At 36.5% G+C, this 21,763-nt stretch overlaps 1 protein-coding gene and 1 pseudogene across 1 annotated transcript; one reads left to right on the top strand and one right to left on the bottom strand.

Moving 5' to 3' along the window:
- The first annotated feature begins 535 nt into the window (after positions 1 to 535).
- On the top strand, positions 536 to 1,156 carry LOC147494792 (carboxyl-terminal-processing peptidase 1, chloroplastic pseudogene; annotated as a pseudogene).
- A 1,710-nt stretch (positions 1,157 to 2,866) lies between these two features.
- LOC147494793 (uncharacterized) lies at positions 2,867 to 5,269 on the bottom strand. Its single transcript, XM_086568244.1, has 3 exons — positions 4,217 to 5,269; positions 3,454 to 3,869; positions 2,867 to 3,152 (listed from the first exon to the last, which is right to left on the bottom strand). The coding sequence occupies exons 1-3, from the start codon at positions 5,267 to 5,269 to the stop codon at positions 2,867 to 2,869; spliced, it is 1,755 nt and encodes a 584-aa protein (XP_086424370.1).
- Positions 5,270 to 21,763: the final 16,494 nt, after the last annotated feature.

Here is a 21,763-nt window from a genome sequence, read left to right on the forward strand (position 1 = left end):
GAATAACATATTGAGTTTAGGAATACTACCCCATATTTATTTGATTTAACCGGCATCGGCTCTCTGTTCTTGTCATTCTCTTCAGTTGAATCCTCAAAGTCGGACTCTACTTGCAAAGCTTCTTCTGCAATTAACAAAATGTACATAGTTAACCACGAAATTGCAATCACATACTTGAAAAATAGTGTTAATAACAAGAATGGAATAAGATGTGTAACGACAAAAATTCTTCCGTGTAAACACTAAGTGAAACAACTAGACAAAAAATCCACGTGTAACTATTGAGAAATTCAGGGAGAACAAATATGTTGGATACATATAACCATTATTTTCTTTTTACCTTCGTTAATCATTGTTGAAATTGTAAAAAAACTTGTTTTTTTCTTCTTTTTCTCCTTACTTTTTTGGGCGCGAGATTATCAGTTGGGATATTTTTTTGGGTATAGTTGAGCGCTAAAAATATGTAGGTGAAAGATTTGAGAAGAGAAAATAGGGGAGAGTTAAGTTAACCAAGGTTGTAGTATGGGACACGTGTATGGTGCAGAGGCGCTATGGACGGTTTTGCATCCTAGGCGCTATGGACCGAAGTTTTTCTCCTGTTGAGTATATATGATTGAAAGAGTTTAATGCTTTGACTAGAAAGGATTTGGTCATTACAATGAAGTGACTTCAAGACTCTGGTGCCTCCTACTTCGTCCTGGATCTAAGAGATAATCTTGGTGGACTAGTGCAGGCTAGAATTGAAGTTGCTAAGTTTTTTCTCGATAAGGGGGATACGGTGATATACACAGTTGGAAGGGATCCCAAGTACCAGAATACTATAGTTGCTGAGACTGCGCCTCTGGTTATAGCTCCCCTAATTGTATTGGTCAACAACAAGACTGCTAGTTCAAGTGAAATAGTAGCTACTGCACTTCATGATAACTGCAAAGCTGTTCTTGTTGGGGAGAAGACTTTCAGTAAGGGTCTAATTCAATCTGTATTCGAACTTAATGATGGATCGGGTGTGGTAGTCACTGTTGGGAAGTATGTAACGCCAAATCATATGGACATCAATGGAAATGGAATAGAACCAGATTATCAGCGTATCCCTGACTGGGACGAAGTTGTAAAACATTTATTGCAATGCCATACCCAAAGGAATGGATCATCATAGGTTTCTACAGCGAGTTTCCCATTGAGATAATGATTTGAGGATTATGAGAACTTTTGACTGTGTCTGCCCTCCGTAGTGGCTATCTCCCCATTGTTTTCCCTCAAAGGGGACCAAGATGTAGTGAAGGGATTGAACTTGGTCAGTTACTGATTCTTCCTGCTCATGTTGCAATAAGTGCCCATCATCCATTTTAGGGCAAAGAAGCGACAAAAATACCGATTTTAAGAAAGAAAGAAACATTTATCATACTAACAATTGATGCAGCAAAACTGCAAAAGGGAACTGTGTAGACAAGATATGAAGATAGGTTATGTTGACTAATTGGCCTGGGTTTGAAAATGTATAACAAGCTTCTTTTCTCTGTTGGCTGTCTGTCATTAGGCTTGAAATTCTAACAGTATAGAAGATGTTATAAGTGATTGACAAATTCTACTAATTATCTCTCTAGAATGAATTGTAATACAATAGATATTTGTATTTCAAGTATAATGAAAGCTAAAAAATTTGTTTGAATAATACCTGGCATATATGAAGTCTACTCATGAAATAAGTAAAGCTCCAAATGGAAAAACAGAAAAAGTGACTAATGGAAATAACTAAATACAAGATTCAAAAATCTTGATCAATTGGCAACTTATAGAAAATCTTACAATAAAAAAATCGCAGAAACAAAAGAGAAGAAAAGAAAAAAAAATGACTAGGTTTTAGATGATTCATTCTCAACCCATATTCCTTCACAGTCTTCACGTGTGTAAACTAACCGAGATTCATCAATCAAATCAAAAGAATCAGCACTTGGAAATACTTCGGAATGAACCTTGCCTCCTATGTCCCCATCAAACACGTCATTACCAATATCGCCAACATTATAACATCTTTTAGGAGCTGCCAGAGCAACTGACCACTTAGGATCAAGTTGGTCAGGAACAAAAAAGATTTGCTTGGCTTGAGAAGCTAAGATAAATTAATCAGATTTATGCCCAACTCTACCAATATCAACTAATGTGAAACCCAAATCATCTTTCTTGATACCATTCCTACTATCAACCCAATCACACCTGAACACTGGGACGTGAAAATTAAAATAATCAAGCAGCCATATTTCAACAATAACTCCATAAAAGGACATATCAGAAAAGGCTGGTTTCTTATCCTTCACACTTGCAACTTGTATTGTTGCGACCACCAAGCTCACAACACTGTTTTGAGTGACACGTGAAGCATCCCGATTTTTTGTGGAAAACCGATAACCATTGATGATATAGCTCTCATAATTTAATACATGCATCTGAGGCCCTTGAGATATCCACATTAAGGTATCCGAGATTTTGTTATTGGTGATGCGTCACTCTTGTGAAACATGTGTTCTTTTAAGGGTTAGTAACGATTAAATGGAGTTTACAGAAGAAATGGTACTTTAGAATTGCTTAATTGTACCCTTTCTTTAAGCCAATCACTAAAGGTACGATTGTGTTCTTCTTGTAACCATGTTAGTTTCTTTGACTGACGGGGGTGGATTCTCTTCAGGTAGTCCATGTGCTCCCTATTTAGTTGTGTTCTTCTTGTAACCATGTTGGTTTCTTTGATTGACGGGGGTGGATTCTCTTCAGGTAGTCCATGTGCTCCCTATTTAGTTACCGAAAGCAATCTCACATTTAGCTATAGAAATTCTAAACCAATGGAAGAATGGAAGTAAACTATCAACATATTTTACCCTATGTAAGGCTCAACAACTCCTATGTTGTGAAACACATAAAGATGCGCTTGCTCCAAGGCAATACTATCAACTTCAACAGCAGAACCCCCTACAGGGGTAACTCCCTCCACCATCATATCATCAAGAGTGATTTTACAATTGGGAGGAACTCCAACTGCATCCAAGTCAAATAAGAATTCACTGCAAAACTCAATTGCTTCCCTTGCAATATAATTTTCAGCAATGCAACCTTCTGGACGATTGCGGTTTCGTACATAACCCTTCAGCACCACCATGTACCTAAGACATTTCAATGGGAAAATGGTACAATGATGCTTGCTTTGTCATATGAACCAAGGATAAAGGAAAGCTCAGTAAGTTGGTTTACTTCTCAAATAGGTACATCCATCGGAAGAAAACTGGACCACAAAGCTTCACCTCTCTAACAAGATGAATCGTGAGATGAACAATGATATCAAAGAATGATGGGGGAAAGTATTTTTCCAGCATACATACGGTGACAACAACATCCCTTTGAATTTGACTCAACTGTTACACATCTATTACTTTTGCACAAAGTGCACTAAAGAAGAAGCACAACCTTACAATTGCATATCTCGCATGTTTTGGCAAGACAAATCGTATTGCCATAGGAAGCAACTGCTGCATCAAAACGTGGCAATCGTGCGACTTCAGCCCTTGTAATTTTAGATCATCCATTGAAACACGGGGCTTGAAATTAGAAGAGTATCCTTTGGGGACTTTCAGCTCATGCAATGTTTGGCAAACTCTTCTCTTTTCATCCCTAGATAATGTAAAACAAGCTGGGGGTAGGAAAGTTTTACTTTTATCTATCTTTGGTGCCAGCTCCGCCTTTTCCATCTCCTCAAGATCAAGACGACCGTTAACAGTATCCTTTATTTTGAAAGGAATGTTAAGCAATGTACTAATAATGCTGTCACAAACATTCTTCTCAATATGCATGACATCCAAGTTGTGTCTAACAGGCAAATACTCCTAATAGTCCAGTTCAAAAAATATTGACGACTTTTTCCAACATTTCAAAATATTATCGACTCCAGTATCAACCTTTGCTGATGTGGTTGGCGTCTTTGCCTTTTTCTCTACACCCTATCGGTTCCTTTTACCCATTGACTTCTTCAATTTTCGTTTCGTAACTTCTTTCCGCCCTTTTGGTTTTGCTAAATTCTCCGCAGTTACATTCTTAACTTTTTTCCCCCAAGAAATATTAAGCAGTTTAATGGTTCTGGTTGTGATCGAAACTCTTGTTTACTGTTAAACATCTTCTTTTGCTTTTTGTAAGGGTGGTTCTTTGGGAGGAATCTTCTGGTGGACATGTATACAATCTTCTTAGAATGCTTTAGTCTGAGCGAAGGTGTATTCTCACCGCATATTGGACAAGCATAATATCCTTTAATGCAACAGCCAGATAGGTTACCAAGCGCGGGTAAATCATTTATTGTCCACATTAGCACGACTCTCAATATAAAGGATTCATGTCGATAAGCATCATAAGCATCGACCCCAGTATTCCATAAAATTTTTAAGTCGTCAATCAAGGGCCTCAAGTACATATCAATATCGTTCCCTGGTTGTCGTGGACCTGATATCAACAATGTAAGCATCATAAACTTTCTCTTCATGCATAACCATGGTGGAAGGTTGTAAGTGATCAACATAACTGGCCAACAACTATACCTACTACTCATAGAACCGTGTGGATTGACACCATCTGTGGAGAGTGCAAGACACAGATTTCGTGAATCTGCTGCAAACTCTGGCCACATGCAATCTACAGTCTTCCATGATGGGGAATCTGCTGGGTGACGCAATTTGTCATCAACTTCTCTTGCATCAACATGCCATGTCAAATCCTTAGCTATTTGCACAGACTTAAACATCTTTTTGAACCTTAGGATGGGTGGAAAATACCACAAAACTTTTGCAGGCACACCTTTACTTGTCTCGGTCATATTTTTATTTTCTTTATATCTTGACGCTCCACAAGTAGGACACACTATAAGATCCTTATACTTGTCACCTCTGTACAAGATGCAGTTGTTAGGACATGCATGTATCTTTTCATACTTCATTCCATAAACGGACAATGTCTTCTTGACCTTATTCAGTGAGGACGGTAGTAAATGACCTTCCGAAAGCACCTCTCCAAACAATTTCAGTAACTTTGAAAAAGTCTTGTCTGACCACCCACCTTTGGCTTTTAGATTGAATAGTTTAACCACCATTGATAACTTGGTAAACTTTGTACACCCTTCATATAATGGTTTCTCAGCATCTTGGAGCAATTGTTCAAACTCTACAGGATCACCGGTGAATTGGTCACGTCCAGCATCTAGCAAGTTTTTTGTACTTGCTGCATCTTCAAGAGTTTCCATATTGTGATAATCTTGATGGTCTTCATTTCCATCGACACTAGAAGGGGATGCATTATGACTTTTCTCCTCATGATATATCTAGCTAGTAAAGTGTTGGTCAATACCAGATTCAAAAAGGTGGTTTCTAACCTCCTTTTGAGTAAACTCACAAAGATTCACACAATGTTTGCATGGACATCTTATGAGAATGGTCTCACTCTCTGTTGGATTTGCAAACATAAGAAAATTCTTAACCCCTACAATATATTCATCTGTTAGCCTATCCTTGGACATCCACAATTTGTCCATTTCGAATCAAGTATGATACAAAAATCCTAAAAACACCCAAATTTTGCACTTTTTTCGTTAAGAAAATAAAAATAAAAAAATAATCGCTTCAAGATCATTAAATATGTTAATGATTTTATTCTTCTCTATTACTATGTATTCTCATAGGCACCATAAAAGTGCTCTAATTTTTGTATCATGCTACTTTTCCAAGTAGGCATTTGGTGGAGCAAATTAATTTATTTACTAACAATCTCAATTTGATTACTAGTTCTACTCTTGTCAAAAGTACTATGCTCACCTAACAATAATCTCAATTAGATTACAAAAAAAAAATAAAGACAAAATAATAATGAGATGCATATAGGGAGGTAGGTCCTTTTAATATTCATAAACCGACAGCAAAGTTGGTCATTTTAGATTATCACATAACAGCAACACCCTACACATGCACAAGTGATACCAAGCTAATTGGGTAAGCACAGGGTGTCACTTTAATTAATGAACCACATTAATTATGGGCCAAAAGTTTGAGTATAAATATGTGCCTAGGACGCCTAACAATATCAAACCAACTCAAAAGTAGTTAATACATATGAAAGTAGATAAACTAAAGAGATATGGCCGTGTCGAAGATCGGTTTTGCGTATATAGACATTGTAATTTCAAAAAGTATTAACAGATAATTTTGCAAGTATCAGCTTCTCACCTTTATGCCTTAGTTTAAAACCTTTTAAAATACTTGTTTATACCTTCTACTGACTGAATTTAACAGCTAAGGCTAAATCAAACTCATTAAGGAGAACTAAGTTCACGTATGCATACTCTTGTATAGTGAATGCACAAAGAATCAGAAGTTCAATATATATAGCGCACAACAATACACTCTAGTACTCTGTTTGGATTGCAAAATATATTAAAAACCACTACTAGTTGAATATTTTCCAGCAAAAGAATCTGTGTAGTACTTTTAAATAATGATATTTTGTGTCCTAGAGCATTATGTCTTAGTAATAAGGAGGCTTATCAAAGTATTTGTGGTTTCATTTGTTTGCTTTAGATGTGTCACTGAGCCCTGATTAAAAGTTACATTATGGCTGCAAAAAGACATCCAAATTCAATTGATACAAAGAATTGAAGATCAGGTTTGCCCCTGGGAGAGTGTATCACATATTCACATAGCAGGAGCTCAGAGCGATGTAGCTAGTGTAATATAGAGCTTTACTCTTTAGTAGCATATGGCACTTGCTATGTTGTCTTCGTCTCTTAATTAGTCACGTCAGTGCAATCCCAGTCAGTAATTAGACCCCACCTCCTGGCGCCAAACCCCCCCACCAAATTCCCTTAACCCCAATTAAAAATATAATGTTAAAACATCCCTCGGAAACTATGGCATGGTTCAGAAGAGTTTTACAAACAAACCAACAGAAAAAAGCATCAGCAATAAGCATCCAGTTGAGTACCCAAAAAGAGTCACTAAAGCAATCCAGATACGTGTTAAACAAGATTGCATCCAAAATAGGTCATGTAGATAATACCTTTAAACAAATTCCAAACACCCTATTTGATGAAATTTTAAATCAAAACAACATTATAAAACCTTTATAGAATGCTTAACAGATAATAAAAAAACAAACGTAAAATCTTACTTGCTAATAAGAAATCAATTCCTTGGCAAAAGCAACACACTCCACTCCAAGTTTGAAGCTAAGAGAACATTGCTACGATTCTGAAATTCAAGATAAGTTAAAAGACGTAGACATTTAAATTTATATATAATTGAGATACTATGCTAGGGCTTCCAAAGCGAATCCCTAAGAATCAAAGTGAAGGGGAATATTTACCTCTTTCGCACAGCAACCAATCTCCAATCCCAATTTGACAACTTACGATAATAAACTGTTAGGGTTGAGGAGAATCTGGGAATCAGATTAGTAAGCGCGCGCTGTATATCTGTTGAGCGGGGAAATCCTTTCTCCATATCGAGTTTATTACCTTCGGTATTAGATAGGGATTCAGGGTTTTGGTTATTTGGGAAGTCTGGTTATTGAGTTACCAAAAAAAAGAAAAAAAAAAAAAGTTTGGCTATTAAGAATTGGGTATACAATTACTAACCTGAGAATTAACCCAATTATTCTTATTCACGGTTCACTCGACCAGTCAGTTACAAGGGATTCGTTTTTAATTGCTCCCAAATGGTTAGACAATTAATTAAACACAGGTCATGCGAAAAAGTTAGACAATTTTTTTTTTTTTGACGTTTGTGAAAATGAACTCATAAAGTAGACACCAAACTTGACATATTGACAAAAAACGTCAACAATATTTATGATGGCTAGCCTATAACAGTCAATATTAACATCATGCGTCATAAAGTGAACGGTAAGTATACAATTGTTAATTACTAACTTGACACATTGATAAAAAACATCACATATATTTATGATGTCTGACCTATAACCGTCAACATTTGACATCAAGCGTCATAAAATTAATGGTGAGATAGAAATAATGACGGGTTATATGGAAATCGTCATGGTAGAAAAAAAAATATGCGTCATAAAAAGCCCTTTTTTTAGTAGTCCCATCTGAGCCTTTCTTTAGCCTTTCATAAACGGCAAATTCTTTACCCTTTTATACAAAACAAAATAAAAATAAAAATCAGCCTACCCATTTATGAATAAGTCTGAGAATAGAGATGAAATGAATAATAGAAAAGAGAAAGACCTGTGAAACCAAGAATTTGTTAGTTGCTTCAAATAAGAAAATGAAGTTTCCATCCAAAGAAAAGAAAAAAAAAATAATAATAAATAAAAAGTTATAACTCCAAAAACATAATCAAAAGAGTCAAAAGCCAAAAGAAAAAGAAAAAAAAAAGGCTAAGGATGGAAACAAAATATAGAAGCAAAGTAAATAACAAGATTTTCTCTAGTTACATAATATGAAAACTCTATTATCTCAGACTGGTTCTTTTTGAATATCTATTTTCTTCATTCTTAAACCATCACCTAATCCCTGCAACACCTAATAAAGACCTCTAGCTCAATTAGGAATAGATTAGTGTAATAGTAAGTGACAGCTGTGTTTGATCGACTTCGGCTTTCTTGTGTGTCATTGAGATTGTAAAGTAAAGTGTGCCCACTGTACACTGGAGTGAGCGAAACTTGAGTGGAAAAATCAGAGTGGTTTTTGTTTTGACATTTATTTGAAGACCTACTTAAGGACGTTATTCCAAAGTTTCAAAAACGAATATGTTATATATATATACCCTTTTATACAAAACAAAATAAAAATAAAAATCAGCCTACCCATTTATGAATAAGTCTGAGAATAGAGATGAAATGAATAATAGAAAAGAGAAAGACCTGTGAAACCAAGAATTTGTTAGTTGCTTCAAATAAGAAAATGAAGTTTCCATCCAAAGAAAAGAAAAAAATAATAATAATAATAAATAAAAAGTTATAACTCCAAAAACATAATCAAAAGAGTCAAAAGCCAAAAGAAAAAAAAAAAATGGCTAAGGATGGAAACAAAATGTAGAAGCAAAGTAAATAACAAGATTTTCTCTAGTTACATAATATGAAAACTCTATTATCTCAGACTGGTTCTTTTTGAATATCCATTTCCTTCATTCTTAAACCATCACCTAATCCCTGCAACACCTAATAAAGACCTCTAGCTCAATTAGGAATAGATTAGTGTGATAGTAAGTGGCAGCTGTGTTTGATCGACTTCGGCTTTCTTGTGTGTCATTGAGATTGTAAAGTAAAAGTGCCCAATCGCGAACCGGAGTGAGCTTAAACTTGAGTGGAAAAATCAGAGTGGTTTTTGTTTTGACATTTATTTGAAGACCTACTTAAGGACGTTATTCCAAAGTTTCAAAAACGAATATGTTATATATATATACCCTTTTATACAAAACAAAATAAAAATAAAAATCAGCCTACCCATTTATGAATAAGTCTGAGAATAGAGATGAAATGAATAATAGAAAAGAGAAAGACCTGTGAAACCAAGAATTTGTTAGTTGCTTCAAATAAGAAAATGAAGTTTCCATCCAAAGAAAAGAAAAAAATAATAATAATAATAAATAAAAAGTTATAACTCCAAAAACATAATCAAAAGAGTCAAAAGCCAAAAGAAAAAGAAAAAAAAATGGCTAAGGATGGAAACAAAATGTAGAAGCAAAGTAAATAACAAGATTTTTCTAGTTACATAATATGAAAACTCTATTATCTCAGACTGGTTCTTTTTGAATATCCATTTCCTTCATTCTTAAACCATCACCTAATCCCTGCAACACCTAATAAAGACCTCTAGCTCAATTAGGAATAGATTAGTGTGATAGTAAGTGGCAGCTGTGTTTGATCGACTTCGGCTTTCTTGTGTGTCATTGAGATTGTAAAGTAAAGTGTGCCCACTGCACACTGGAGTGAGCGAAACTTGAGTGGAAAAATCAGAGTGGTTTTTGTTTTGACATTTATTTGAAGACCTACTTAAGGACGTTATTCCAAAGTTTCAAAAACGAATATGTTATACATATATACCCTTTTATACAAAACAAAATAAAAATAAAAATCAGCCTACCCATTTATGAATAAGTCTGAGAATAGAGATGAAATGAATAATAGAAAAGAGAAAGACCTGTGAAACCAAGAATTTGTTAGTTGCTTCAAATAAGAAAATGAAGTTTCCATCCAAAGAAAAGAAAAAAATAATAATAATAATAAATAAAAAGTTATAACTCCAAAAACATAATCAAAAGAGTCAAAAGCCAAAAAAGAAAAAAAAAAAATGGCTAAGGATGGAAACAAAATGTAGAAAGCAAAGTAAATAACAAGATTTTCTCTAGTTACATAATATGAAAACTCTATTATCTCGTGTGGTTCTTTTGAATATCCATTTCCTTCATTCTTAAACCATCACCTAATCCTGAACACCTAATAAAGACCTCTAGCTCAATTAGGAATAGATTAGTGTGATAGTAAGTGGCAACTGTGTTTGATCGACTTCGCTTTCTTGTGTGTCATTGAGATTGTAAAGTAAAGTGTGCCCACCGCATTAATCGGAGTGAGTTTAAACTTGAGTGGAAAAATCGAGTGGTTTTGTTTTGACATTTATTTGAAGACTACTTAAGGGCGTTATTCCAAAGTTTCAAAACTAATATGTTAGTGCATTACATAGCATAGTTCATTATATATATATATATATATATATATATATATATATATATATATATAATGAATAGATATCCGTAGACGATTGATTATTATGCATATATTAGCTTAGGTTTCGACTTTATTATTCTGTATTTATTGCTAGTGAGATGGATAGATATCTGAGGATAAGTAAGGAAACAATAGTTTTATTTCTTAGTCGTTGTAGTATATATGAAGTTTGTGAGTACCTTCATTGGAAAACTCTCACGAAGCTATAACTCGTCCACTAGGGAATTCCTAGTGGTTTAAGGCATTGTTGTATATGGTCAATGCAATTGCACTCGGCGAAACGAGATTAGTTAGAACTCAATTTTTTGTCACTTATTTTAATTTATCATATTTGCTTGAGGACAAGCAAAATGCTGTTTGGGGGTGGTTTGATAAGAGCTCAAAACTGTAGTTTGAACCCCTTAACAATATTGCTTTTAGACCGATTATGTGATTAATAAATAAGAGTTAGTGCTGTTTACGTGCTTTTATGTATTTCAGGCATTGGAGTCAATTATGTACAAAAATGTGTACCTTTTGTAAGATAAAGGAGCAAAATTTGGTTGCTAAGAAGTTCTATGTTTAAAGGCCAAGATTCAAGGAGAAAAAACCTTTTTAAAGCCTGGTTAAAGCTGAAAAGTCAAAGTCAACGCGTGTAGAAATAGCGCATAAAAGTCAACAAAACTTCCGGAAGCCGTAGCTTTGGACTCAGACCTTAGAATTGGGCCTACCATATGTCAAAACGACTGACTCAAAACGAGATTTCTATTGGTCTAGGCCTTGATCTAATCGGAGGAGTAGAACTGGACGAAAAGCTTGTTGAAGCCATTTCCAGCCAGGTTACTTAAAAGTTTTGTAACGGAAGTAACGAAGTTTTGGGCTCAATTTTATGACCCAAAACATGGCTCCAAAGCCCATGAACGAATTTGTAGACCTAGCCCTCTTCTATATAAAGAGGACTAAGGCATCACTCTTGGATTAGATAGATAATATAGATTAAATCCATAAGATAGTTAGTTATCCATAACTTAGTTTTAAGTTAGTTTTAATTCAGTTTTAATACAGCTTTAAGTTAGTTTTAATTCAGTTTTAATACACTTTAAATTCTTAGACTCTTTCAATTAGATTAAGGTATTCGTTACTGTCGGACCCCATATTGTGTTGGGCAGACCCCAAAAACAAAAATAATTATTACAAATGTGCCATTGGCCCCAAAAGTTGTTTTGTGTTAGGCACCTCCCAAACCAACGTGAATTTGACTTGTTGCAATCTTTTCAGCCCTTCTCTTCTATTCTCTTCTCTTCCACTATCAAAAACCTTAAACCCTTAAACCCTTAAACTCTAAAGAAAAATATATCCTAACACTAACACTAAACACTAAACACTAATTGAAGAGCCTAACCTCATTTTAGAACATAAAGATGAAGAAGAAAACCTTAAAACCCTTAAACCCTAAAGAAAACTATATCCTAACACTAACATTAAACACTAATGGAAGAGCCCAACCCCATTTTAGAACATGAAGATGAAGAAGAAAATGTAATGCATCATGACCCCATTCAAGAAGAAAATGTAGAGCAAGTTCCAAGTGACTAAGTTCCAAGTGAGCCCATTCAAGAAGAAAATGTAGATGAACAAGTTCCAAGTGAAGAAAATAGAGAAATGGATGATGATGCATTTAATAAGAATAAGGTAAATCTAAATTAAACTAAGTATACATGTAGTAATTATGCATGTGTATAGTGATATATAGGGCTGAAAGAGAAATTCGAACACCCTAGGCCTAAACGACCCGACTAGGTCGTTCGTTTTGCACACCAAACGGTCTGGTCACACCATCTGGACTGAGTCCAAAACGATGTGGCCATGTCGTTTGGGATTTGGACTTAGAAAAAAAAAACTTACCGGTGTGCTCACACCATTTAGAGTAAGTCCCCAACGATATGGTTACACCGTTTGAACTAAGTCCCAAACGGTGTTGCCATATCATTTGGGATTTGAACTTGGGAAACACATAAAGTTATATTTTTTGGCCTCTTTACCGGTGTATCCACACCATTTGGGACTTATTCCAAATGGTGTGGCCATGTCATTTTAGGATTTGAACATAGAAAAACACAAACAGTAGTAAACGGTGTGTTTGTGGTATTTGGTACTTAAGCCAAACAGTGTGGCTATGTCTTCACGGGGTCCATAATACATCAATTAACAACTGTTCGTCATTTAGGATCCTTCGGTGTGTTTCGAGAACTCTGGAAACTCAAATGACGTGGATGATGCTCAACCACTTTCAATGGATACAACATAAATATTTACTACGGAAGAGGTACATAGTAGGCATTGTTTTCACTTGTTTTTATTTTCTAAATAAAATTATATTAGTTTATTGATTGTTGTTTTCTTTCATATCTTTAGGTATTTCATACACGTAATGACGTAATTGGTTGGGCAACTGCTCGGGGAAAACAATGTAATGTAGTTGTGGTAATTGGGAAGTCGCAGAATGGTAACAAGAACCGAGTACCAAGGCTGGATTTAGATTGTGAGAGTTCGGGTGTGTATCGTTCACACAAAAAGGTAGAGAAGGCTAATAAGAGAAATACGGGAACCAAGAAACGTGGATGGACATTTAAGTTAAGATGTATTTTCCAACGCGGCACTGTTGATAGTTGGAAAATTGTCGTTCTTAATGGTGTTCACAACCATCCATTGGCGAAGACCCTTGAAAGACATGCATTTGCTACTCGACTGACCGTTCCATAATTCGAGTTCTTATCAGAGATGACTCAAAATGGAGCTAAGTCTAAAGAAGTTTTGAAGTCCATCAGACATAGGTTTCTTGATAACCTATCTAGCATATGTCAAGTCTATAATGCCAGGCACAAGGTGAGGACATTGGATATAAACGATCGCTCACAAATGCAGAGATTGCGTGAGTTGTTAGCAGAAAACCATTATTTTAAGAAGGTGAGATAGGATACGAATACGGATGAGATAACGGGATTGTTATAGGCCCATCTGGACGGTGTTAAAATGGCTCAAACTTTTCCAAAAGTTTTCATCATAGACACCACCTACAAAACCAATAAGTATCGGTGGCCTTTTGTACAGTTTGTGGGGGTGACTTCAACCTGGAAGTCTTTCACGGTCTGTCGAGTGTTGCTTCAGTCTGAAACAGCGATAGACTATGAGTGGGTTTTGCATCAGTTTAACGGCTTGCTGGGTTAAGAAAGGCCATTTGTGATCGTGTCTGACAGGGACTTGGCCTTGATGAGTGCCGCTAATATTGTGTTTCCTGACGCGCACAAGCATCTTTGTAGATGGCATATCTCTATGTGCACCCTTCAGAAATGCAATGATTTTTTTCCCACCACAGAACTTGTAGATAAAGGCCAGTTCTCGTGGAACAATCATGAAGTGAAATCGAAGACTGAGGATATCTTCAACCGTAGAATTGCTGCTTTGGAAAAACATTATAGGGTTGAGTACTCCAATTTTGTTAGTTATCTGCGAGAGACTTGGTTGCCTTACAAGGATCGATTCGTATGTTGTTGGACAGATCAACACATTCACTTTGGGAGTACAATGACCAATAGAGTCGAAGGGTCTCATGCTCAGGTGAAACGTGTTCTAGGAAACACAAACAGACATGATTTTCTAAGTATGTTTTACTTGATCCACTCGATTTTAGAGATCCAGATGTCTGAGATTAGAGGTACATTTGAGAAGAGTCTGATTGTAACCCAGCACCACCACCGGATTCCTTTATTTCGTGAACTCAGAAACCTAGTCTCAAGAAAATGTTTGGACTTGCTTTATGAAGAACTAGATACCCGTGTAAGCCGTGCTGCTAAGGACTCTGAGTTCATTTGTGGGTGTTATTTGCGCACCAGTCATGGATTGCCATGTGCTCACAAAATCATTAAACTTCAAAAGCAAGAACGTTCCATATCTTTGAGTGCTATCGATCCCTTTTGGAAAACTCTGTCTGCTTTTCCAAGTGTGTCGGTAGGTGTTGGTCCCGATTGTAAACCTTCGATGGATATGTTTATGAAAAGGTATGAAATGGCTTCTGAAGAAAAGCAGAGGGTTATGGTTAGGAAACTTATGGAGATTGTTGTGCCAGAAAGTACATGGCTAGAACCACCTCATGAAAAGGCGAAAACCAAAGGTCGGCCTAAGGATAGCTACAAGAGAAAGCTTCCAACTGAGGATGAAAACTCTTCAAAGTGAGATTCATTTGGTTTTGAACATTCCCAACGTGAGCATGAAGAGTAGGTCTGGTCGCAACAATTGGAATGTACGCCAAATTCCAAACCTTCTCATAAAACACCCACACCATCGAAATACGCTACTCCAAACCCACCTGCATAGAAGTCTTCTCCGAAACCACCTTTGCCACCAAAAAAAACCACACCACGGAAGAACTTTTCTCAAAAATCATCTTTACCACCTAAAACAACCACACCACGGAATAACTCTTCTCAAAAATCACCTTTACCACCTAAAACAACCACACTACAGAATAACTCTTCTCAAAAATCACCTTTACCACCTAAAACAACCACACCACGGAATAACTGATAAGAGCCCAAAACTGTAGTTTTAACCCTGTAACAGTCATACTATTAGACCAATTACGTGAGTAATAATTAAGAGTTAACACCGACACGTGTTTTATGCATTCAGGGCTTCAAAGTCCATTATGTGCGAGAAATGTGCCACTTTAGTGAGATAAAGGAGCAAAGGTCGGTTACTAAGGAGTTCCGTGATTAAAGACCAAGATTCAAGAAGACAAAGCCTTTCTAAAGCCCGGTCAAAAGCTGAAAAGTCGTGGGCGTAAACATCACACGAAGTCGTGAGAACTTCCGAAGGCCATATCTTTGGACTCGGACACCGGAATGGGGCCTACCTTATGTCAAAACGACCGCAGGAAAGAGATTTCCAATGGTCCAAGCCTTGACCCAATAAGAGGAGCAAAAGTGGACAAAAATTCTGTTCAAAGCCAACTACACTGAAGAGGGCCTTTTTGATTTGAAGAATGGGGTTTGGGGCTTGATTCTCCGCCCAAAACATGGCTCCAAGCCCATGCATGATTTTTGGATTTGAAAGTATAAAAACCAAAGCTTAGCTCTTTGTTAATGGTAGATTTTTTAGTGGAGAATAGTAGATTTTTAGGTTAGAAAATAAAGGAGCTTAGAATAGAAAGTAGCCATTAGAATAGCTTCTAGATCTAGATTTAATTGTTTTAATTAAGTTTAATTTTAAATCCAATTCTTGTTTTAGATTAAACTATTAGAATTATTACTCTTAATTAGTTTGATTAATAAAATAGCTAGTTGTTAAATTTCGATTCTTGTCATTTACATTTGTGTTAGATCTGATTCATTTATTACTTGTTATTCAATTCTTAGTTATTAATTAGATTTTAATTATTGTTTAATTTAGATTAGTAAATTTCAATTCTTTATATCATGTTTAGTTTAAATTTAATCGAAATGATTAGCGTAATGATTCTCGCTAAACCTCCATTAGAGGGTTGAGAAGCCTTGATGAAAGATTGATTCCGACTAATTAGAATCGCCGTAATTTCCTTTCCACTCTAGAAACGATTAGTTCACCATGAGAATGGGTTTAATCGTTCACATGCTAGTTATGAATTGGTAGGAATGCCATGTGTAATTAGGGATTAGGAAGAACCAATTGTTTTCAAAGCAGTTCAATTCGGATTCTGACGATTCATCGTTAATAGGATTAAGTCGAGTTAAAGGTGGAATCAATCCCCTCTAACTCCTTATCATCGAATCAACGTAGCATTCCCATAGTTGTTACGATAGTCGACTAGTGCATCTTGTGGGTAGTTGCATCGTAGTCTAGTTGCCTTTAAGTAAAATCTCTCATTAGATTTAAAGAAGAATACTTATACTTAGAAAACACAACATACGGAAGGACTAGGAGTGGAGCGAATCACTTCTACTCCACTATATCTCATAGGATTGAGTAGAATTCTTTGATAAAATATAGACATGTAGATAGTGTGTAGTTTTACTTTCGTGATAGAGTTTCATCGCTTTATTTCAGAGGTAAAACTATTCAATTTTACGTTTATCAAATGGCCGCCATCTTAGTTTCACTTTCGCATTGTTTTTGTAGTACAAGTACTTTTCTTAAAGTCCCATTAAACCCACCCACCCTTGTTTGATTCATACCGTGGTTTTCAGTTCGGCGTTGGAAAGTTCAAAAAATATACGAGCGCGATCACGCTTCTAACCCGCACGCTACCAAAAGATCAGAACGAGCGAAGACCGCGCTTCTAAGTGAGCTTAATTCGCGCCTTTGCTAATTTTTCCGAATTCTACGTTTTGATTGAACTTTGATTTTTCAAGTTTTTCGTTGTTCTAACTTGTTATATACACTGAACACGCGTAAACAAGACGCTATTCATAAGCGAAGCAAGGACACAATCAGGTATTCCTTTCTTCCACACCTCGCATCTCCTGTTAGAGATTTATACTAGTATGTCAGAATTGTTTGGAGTGTTGATGTGTTTAGTTAAATTTGGTTTTAGCCTTGTATGAGATTAAGGTTTGGCCGAACAAAAACGCCGAACGTAATTACACAACAACGTCAACAAACAAGTCTATCTAGTATACCACTCACTACACCTCTAGCTACTATTTCACACACATCACCTGACACAATGCCCGACGAAGAAGAGACTCCTCTCTCTGACTTCTACAAAGCCTTGAGCGATAGCCCTAAATCTTGCATCGTTCTAGCGACCCGATTGGGGATTTCGAATCCCCAAATATTTTAATTTGTTACCCGTTTTTCATGGATTAGACCATGAAAAACCTTATCAACATCGCGTAGGATTGAACAAGTCCAAACAACATTCCACCATCCTACGGTTGGTGCGGAACAAATTAAACTCGGGGTATTCCCTTTCACCTTAGCCGATAAAGGCTGTCTTGGTTAACCGCCCAAACGCTTAATAATGTGGACTCGTGGGCTAAACTTGTTCAGCTGTTTATGGAACATTTTACCCACCCCTAAAGACGGATGAGATGCTTTCCAAGATTCATTTCTTTTCGACAAAATCCTCATGAATCATTTTGAGAGGTTTGGAATCATTTCACCGATCTCCTTATAGAGTGTCCGATAAGAGCCCAAAACTGTAGTTTTAACCCCTTAATAATAATCATACTGTTAGCCCAATTATGTGAATAATAAGTAAGAGTTAATCTGATTACTGCGTTTTTATGCATTTCGGGCTTCAAAGTCCATTATGTGCAGAAATGTGCCACTTTAGCGAGATAAAGGAGCAAAAAGTCGCCAGAACTTCGAATGCCATATCTTTGGACTCAGACCTCGGATTGAGGCCCACCTTATGTCAAAGCGACCGATTTCGGAAAGAGCTTTTTGCAATGGTCCAAGCCTTGACCCAATCAGAGGAGCAGAAGTGGACGAAAAGTCTGTGGGGAAGCCAACTGCAGCTGAAAAGGCCTTTTTGAATTTGAAGAATTGGGTTTTGGGCACGATTCTGCCTCTGGCCCAAAACATGGCTCCAAGCCCATGCACGATTTTTGGATCTGAATGTATAAGAACAAAAGCTTAACTCTTTGTTAATGGTAGATTAATTAGTGGAGAATTAGGGTAGATAGCTTAGAATAGAAAGTAGCCATTAAAATAGCTTCTAGATCTAGATTTAATTGTTTTATTTAATTAGTTTCAAATCCTTTATTAGATTAAACCTTTGGATCTTGTTCTTCAATTTGATTAGATCAATAAAGTAGTATTCTTTATCAATTTCGATTTTGTCAATTCCAATTCTAGATCTAATTTCAATTCATGTCCTTATTTCAATTTAGTCATTAAATTAGATTTCATTATTGTTAAATTAAGTAAATTTCAATGCTTTATATTATGTTTAGTTTTAATCTAAATGGAAATGATTATGAATGATTCAAGGCTAAACCTCCATTAGAGGGTTGTGAAGCCTTGATGAAAGCTTGATTCGATTATCGTAGAAGTCGTCAGTATTTTCTATTCCACTCTAGAAATGATTAGTTCACCATGAGAATGGGTTTAATTGTTCACATGCTAGTTATGAATTGGTAGAAATGCCATGTATAATTAGGGATTAGGAATAACCAATTGTTCTGCGAAGCAGTTCAATTCGGATTCTGACGATTCGTCGATTAGTGGATTAAGTTGAGTTAAGGTGGAATCAATCCCCTCTAACTCCTTATCATAGAATCAACGTAGCATTCCCATAATTATTTAGATAATCGACTAGTTGCATCTTGTGGGTAGTTGCATCGTAGTATAATTCCCGCCATTAAAACTCTCATAGACTTAAAAACGACTAGTTAGATTAGAAAACATCCATGCTAGAGCACTAGGAGTGGAACGAACTTATCTACTCCACTATATCTCATAGGATTGAGAGTAGAAATCTTTGATAAATCAATCACGTAAAAAGTATTAAGTTTAGTTTACTTACGTTGTGAATTCATCGTTCATTTCGTAGGTAGACTATTCATTTGAATTTTATCAAATGGCGCCGCTGCCATCTTAGTTACACTTTAGCATTGTTTTCATAATAGAATTAGTAATTTTTAAGTCCCATTTCACCCACCCACCCTTGTTTGATTCATCTTGTGGTTGCCGTTTCAGTTTGGAAAAATTCGAGAAAAATACACCGCGGCCGGCAAAGAAAGAGCTGACCAGCGCTATGTTCTTGGAATTTGATCAATACATCGAAGCGCCAGCAAAAGAAAGGCGATTTAGCTAAGTTCTTGGACTTTCGAATTTACATAGAAGCGCCAAGATAAGATAAGCGGCGCTTGGCGCCGCTTAGCTGAAATTTCGGATTTCCACGGTTTGATTTGAACTTCGAGTTGTCAAGTTTTTCAGTGTTCTATTCTCTTATATACACGCTTGAACACGCATTACCACAAGGCGCTATTCATAAAAGCGGGCAAGGGCCGAATCGGTATTCACTTTCTTCCACACCTCGCATCTCTCGTTAGAGGTTTATACTAGTACATCGAGAATTGTTTGGGTGTTGCATGTTTAGTTAAGCTCGACTTAGTCTTGCATGAGATTAAGGTCCGGCGAACAAAACACCTAACGTAAATACACACCAACATCAACAAACAAGTCTATCTAGTATACCACAAACTACACCTCTAGCTACTATTCCCCACACACCACCGATATAATGGGGAAGAAAAGAGACTCCTCTCGGACTTCTACAAAGCCTTGGCGATAGCCCCAAATCTTGCATCGTTCTAGCGGACCACCGGGGATTTTGAGAATCCCTCCAAATATTTTTAATTTGTTACCCGTTTTTCATGGTTTAGACCATGAAAAACCTTACCAAAGACATCGTAGGATTGAACAAGTCTAACAACATTCCACCATCCTACGGTTGGTTGAACAAATTAAATTAAAGGGTATTCCCTTTACCTTAGCCCGATAAGGCGTCTTGGTTAAGCGCCAAAGCCTAATTCTGTGGACTCGTGGGCTAAACTTGTTTGTTTATGGAACATTTTACCCACCCCTAAAAACGGATGAGATGCTTTCCAAGATTCATTTCTTTCGACAAAATCCTCATGAATCATTTTCAGAGGCTTGGAATCGTTTCACCGATCGCTTATAGAGTGTCCACACCATAACCTAGCAAAAGACCGTTAGTTCGTGCCTTTTTCAAAGGACTTCAACATCACCATAAAGAAGTCCTTGACATTATGAATGGGGGTAGTTTCTTAAGTAAAAGGAGCCTCGGAGGCTTATAAATTTTTAGAAGATCAAACTAAAGCGAAATAATAATTGGGGGTAGTGATGATATCCCCGCTTCCTAGTTCTTCTTCAACAGTTAAAATTTACCGGTATGTTTGAAATTAAACACGATTCGAGCTTAAAACTCTAATTGAATCACTCACTAAAAGGTAGAGGCCATTTCGTACAACAAAAGCCTATCCCGTTATGAATGTAAATTCAAATCCATGTAGTTTTTGTTGGAGTCGAGGCATCCCGATTCCCATTTGCCCTATAGCCTATGAGACGGGACTTGTTCCATTAATAGTGAACCGCCCGCCCTTGGAGACAAAATCCCAACCGGTTGGAGAAATAACCAAAACGTCACACCGAAGGGTACAATAATCAATATGTTAGGCTACGCCAAAGCTTTAACCAAGCCCCACTACGACAAGGATGAGTCGAGGGTAATTTTAATAATTATAACAACCAAGTGCAACCTCGACAAGGTCAAGCACAAGGTCAAGGTAATTATAATAATTATAATGCTAATAGAGGTATCGTTAGGTAAATAATAACTATCAAAATCCACCAATAAATAATTCACGGGAAATAGTTCGGTAACACCACCCGTGAACACTACACCCACCCAACCGGATCGTCTTGACACCTTCATACAAGTGAGCCAAAACTTTTCCAAACCATGGCTCAATCTAACCCGGCAGCTTCTACAATCCGTTAATAATTTAACCCAACGGTTGGCTCAAGATAAAGCCCAACCCAAAGGTGTGTTTCCAGGTAATGCAATACCTAATCCTAAAACAACAAACACGCCTTTGAGGTAACCGATAATACTAGTAATGAATATGAAAATGTAGGTGAGATAAATGCCATCACCACTCTCCGTTAAAGCAGAGTGGTTGATAACAAGGTAACTATGCCTATAGTTACCCACCGATAACCTACACCGCTATTTTACTAGATGCGAAATAGAAACTGAAGAGCCTACCTTTGTAGAGGTACCCGGTTACAACACAACCTAAGAAACATAAAGCCACGGTTAAACATCCGAGGGTGATACCATTGCTAAATATATGAAAACCACGTTTCCACAAAAATTAGCCATGTTAACTAGAGATACAAATTACGAGGAGATTAGGGGCGTTTTCAAGAATCTAACTATAAACCTTCCTTTCCTCGAAGCTATAAAAATCTACCACACCATGCTAAGTTTCTTAAGGAATTGTGTACTACT

This window comes from Coptis chinensis, chromosome 6, assembly GCF_015680905.1.
Source record: "Coptis chinensis isolate HL-2020 chromosome 6, ASM1568090v1, whole genome shotgun sequence".
NCBI lineage: Eukaryota > Viridiplantae > Streptophyta > Magnoliopsida > Ranunculales > Ranunculaceae > Coptis > Coptis chinensis.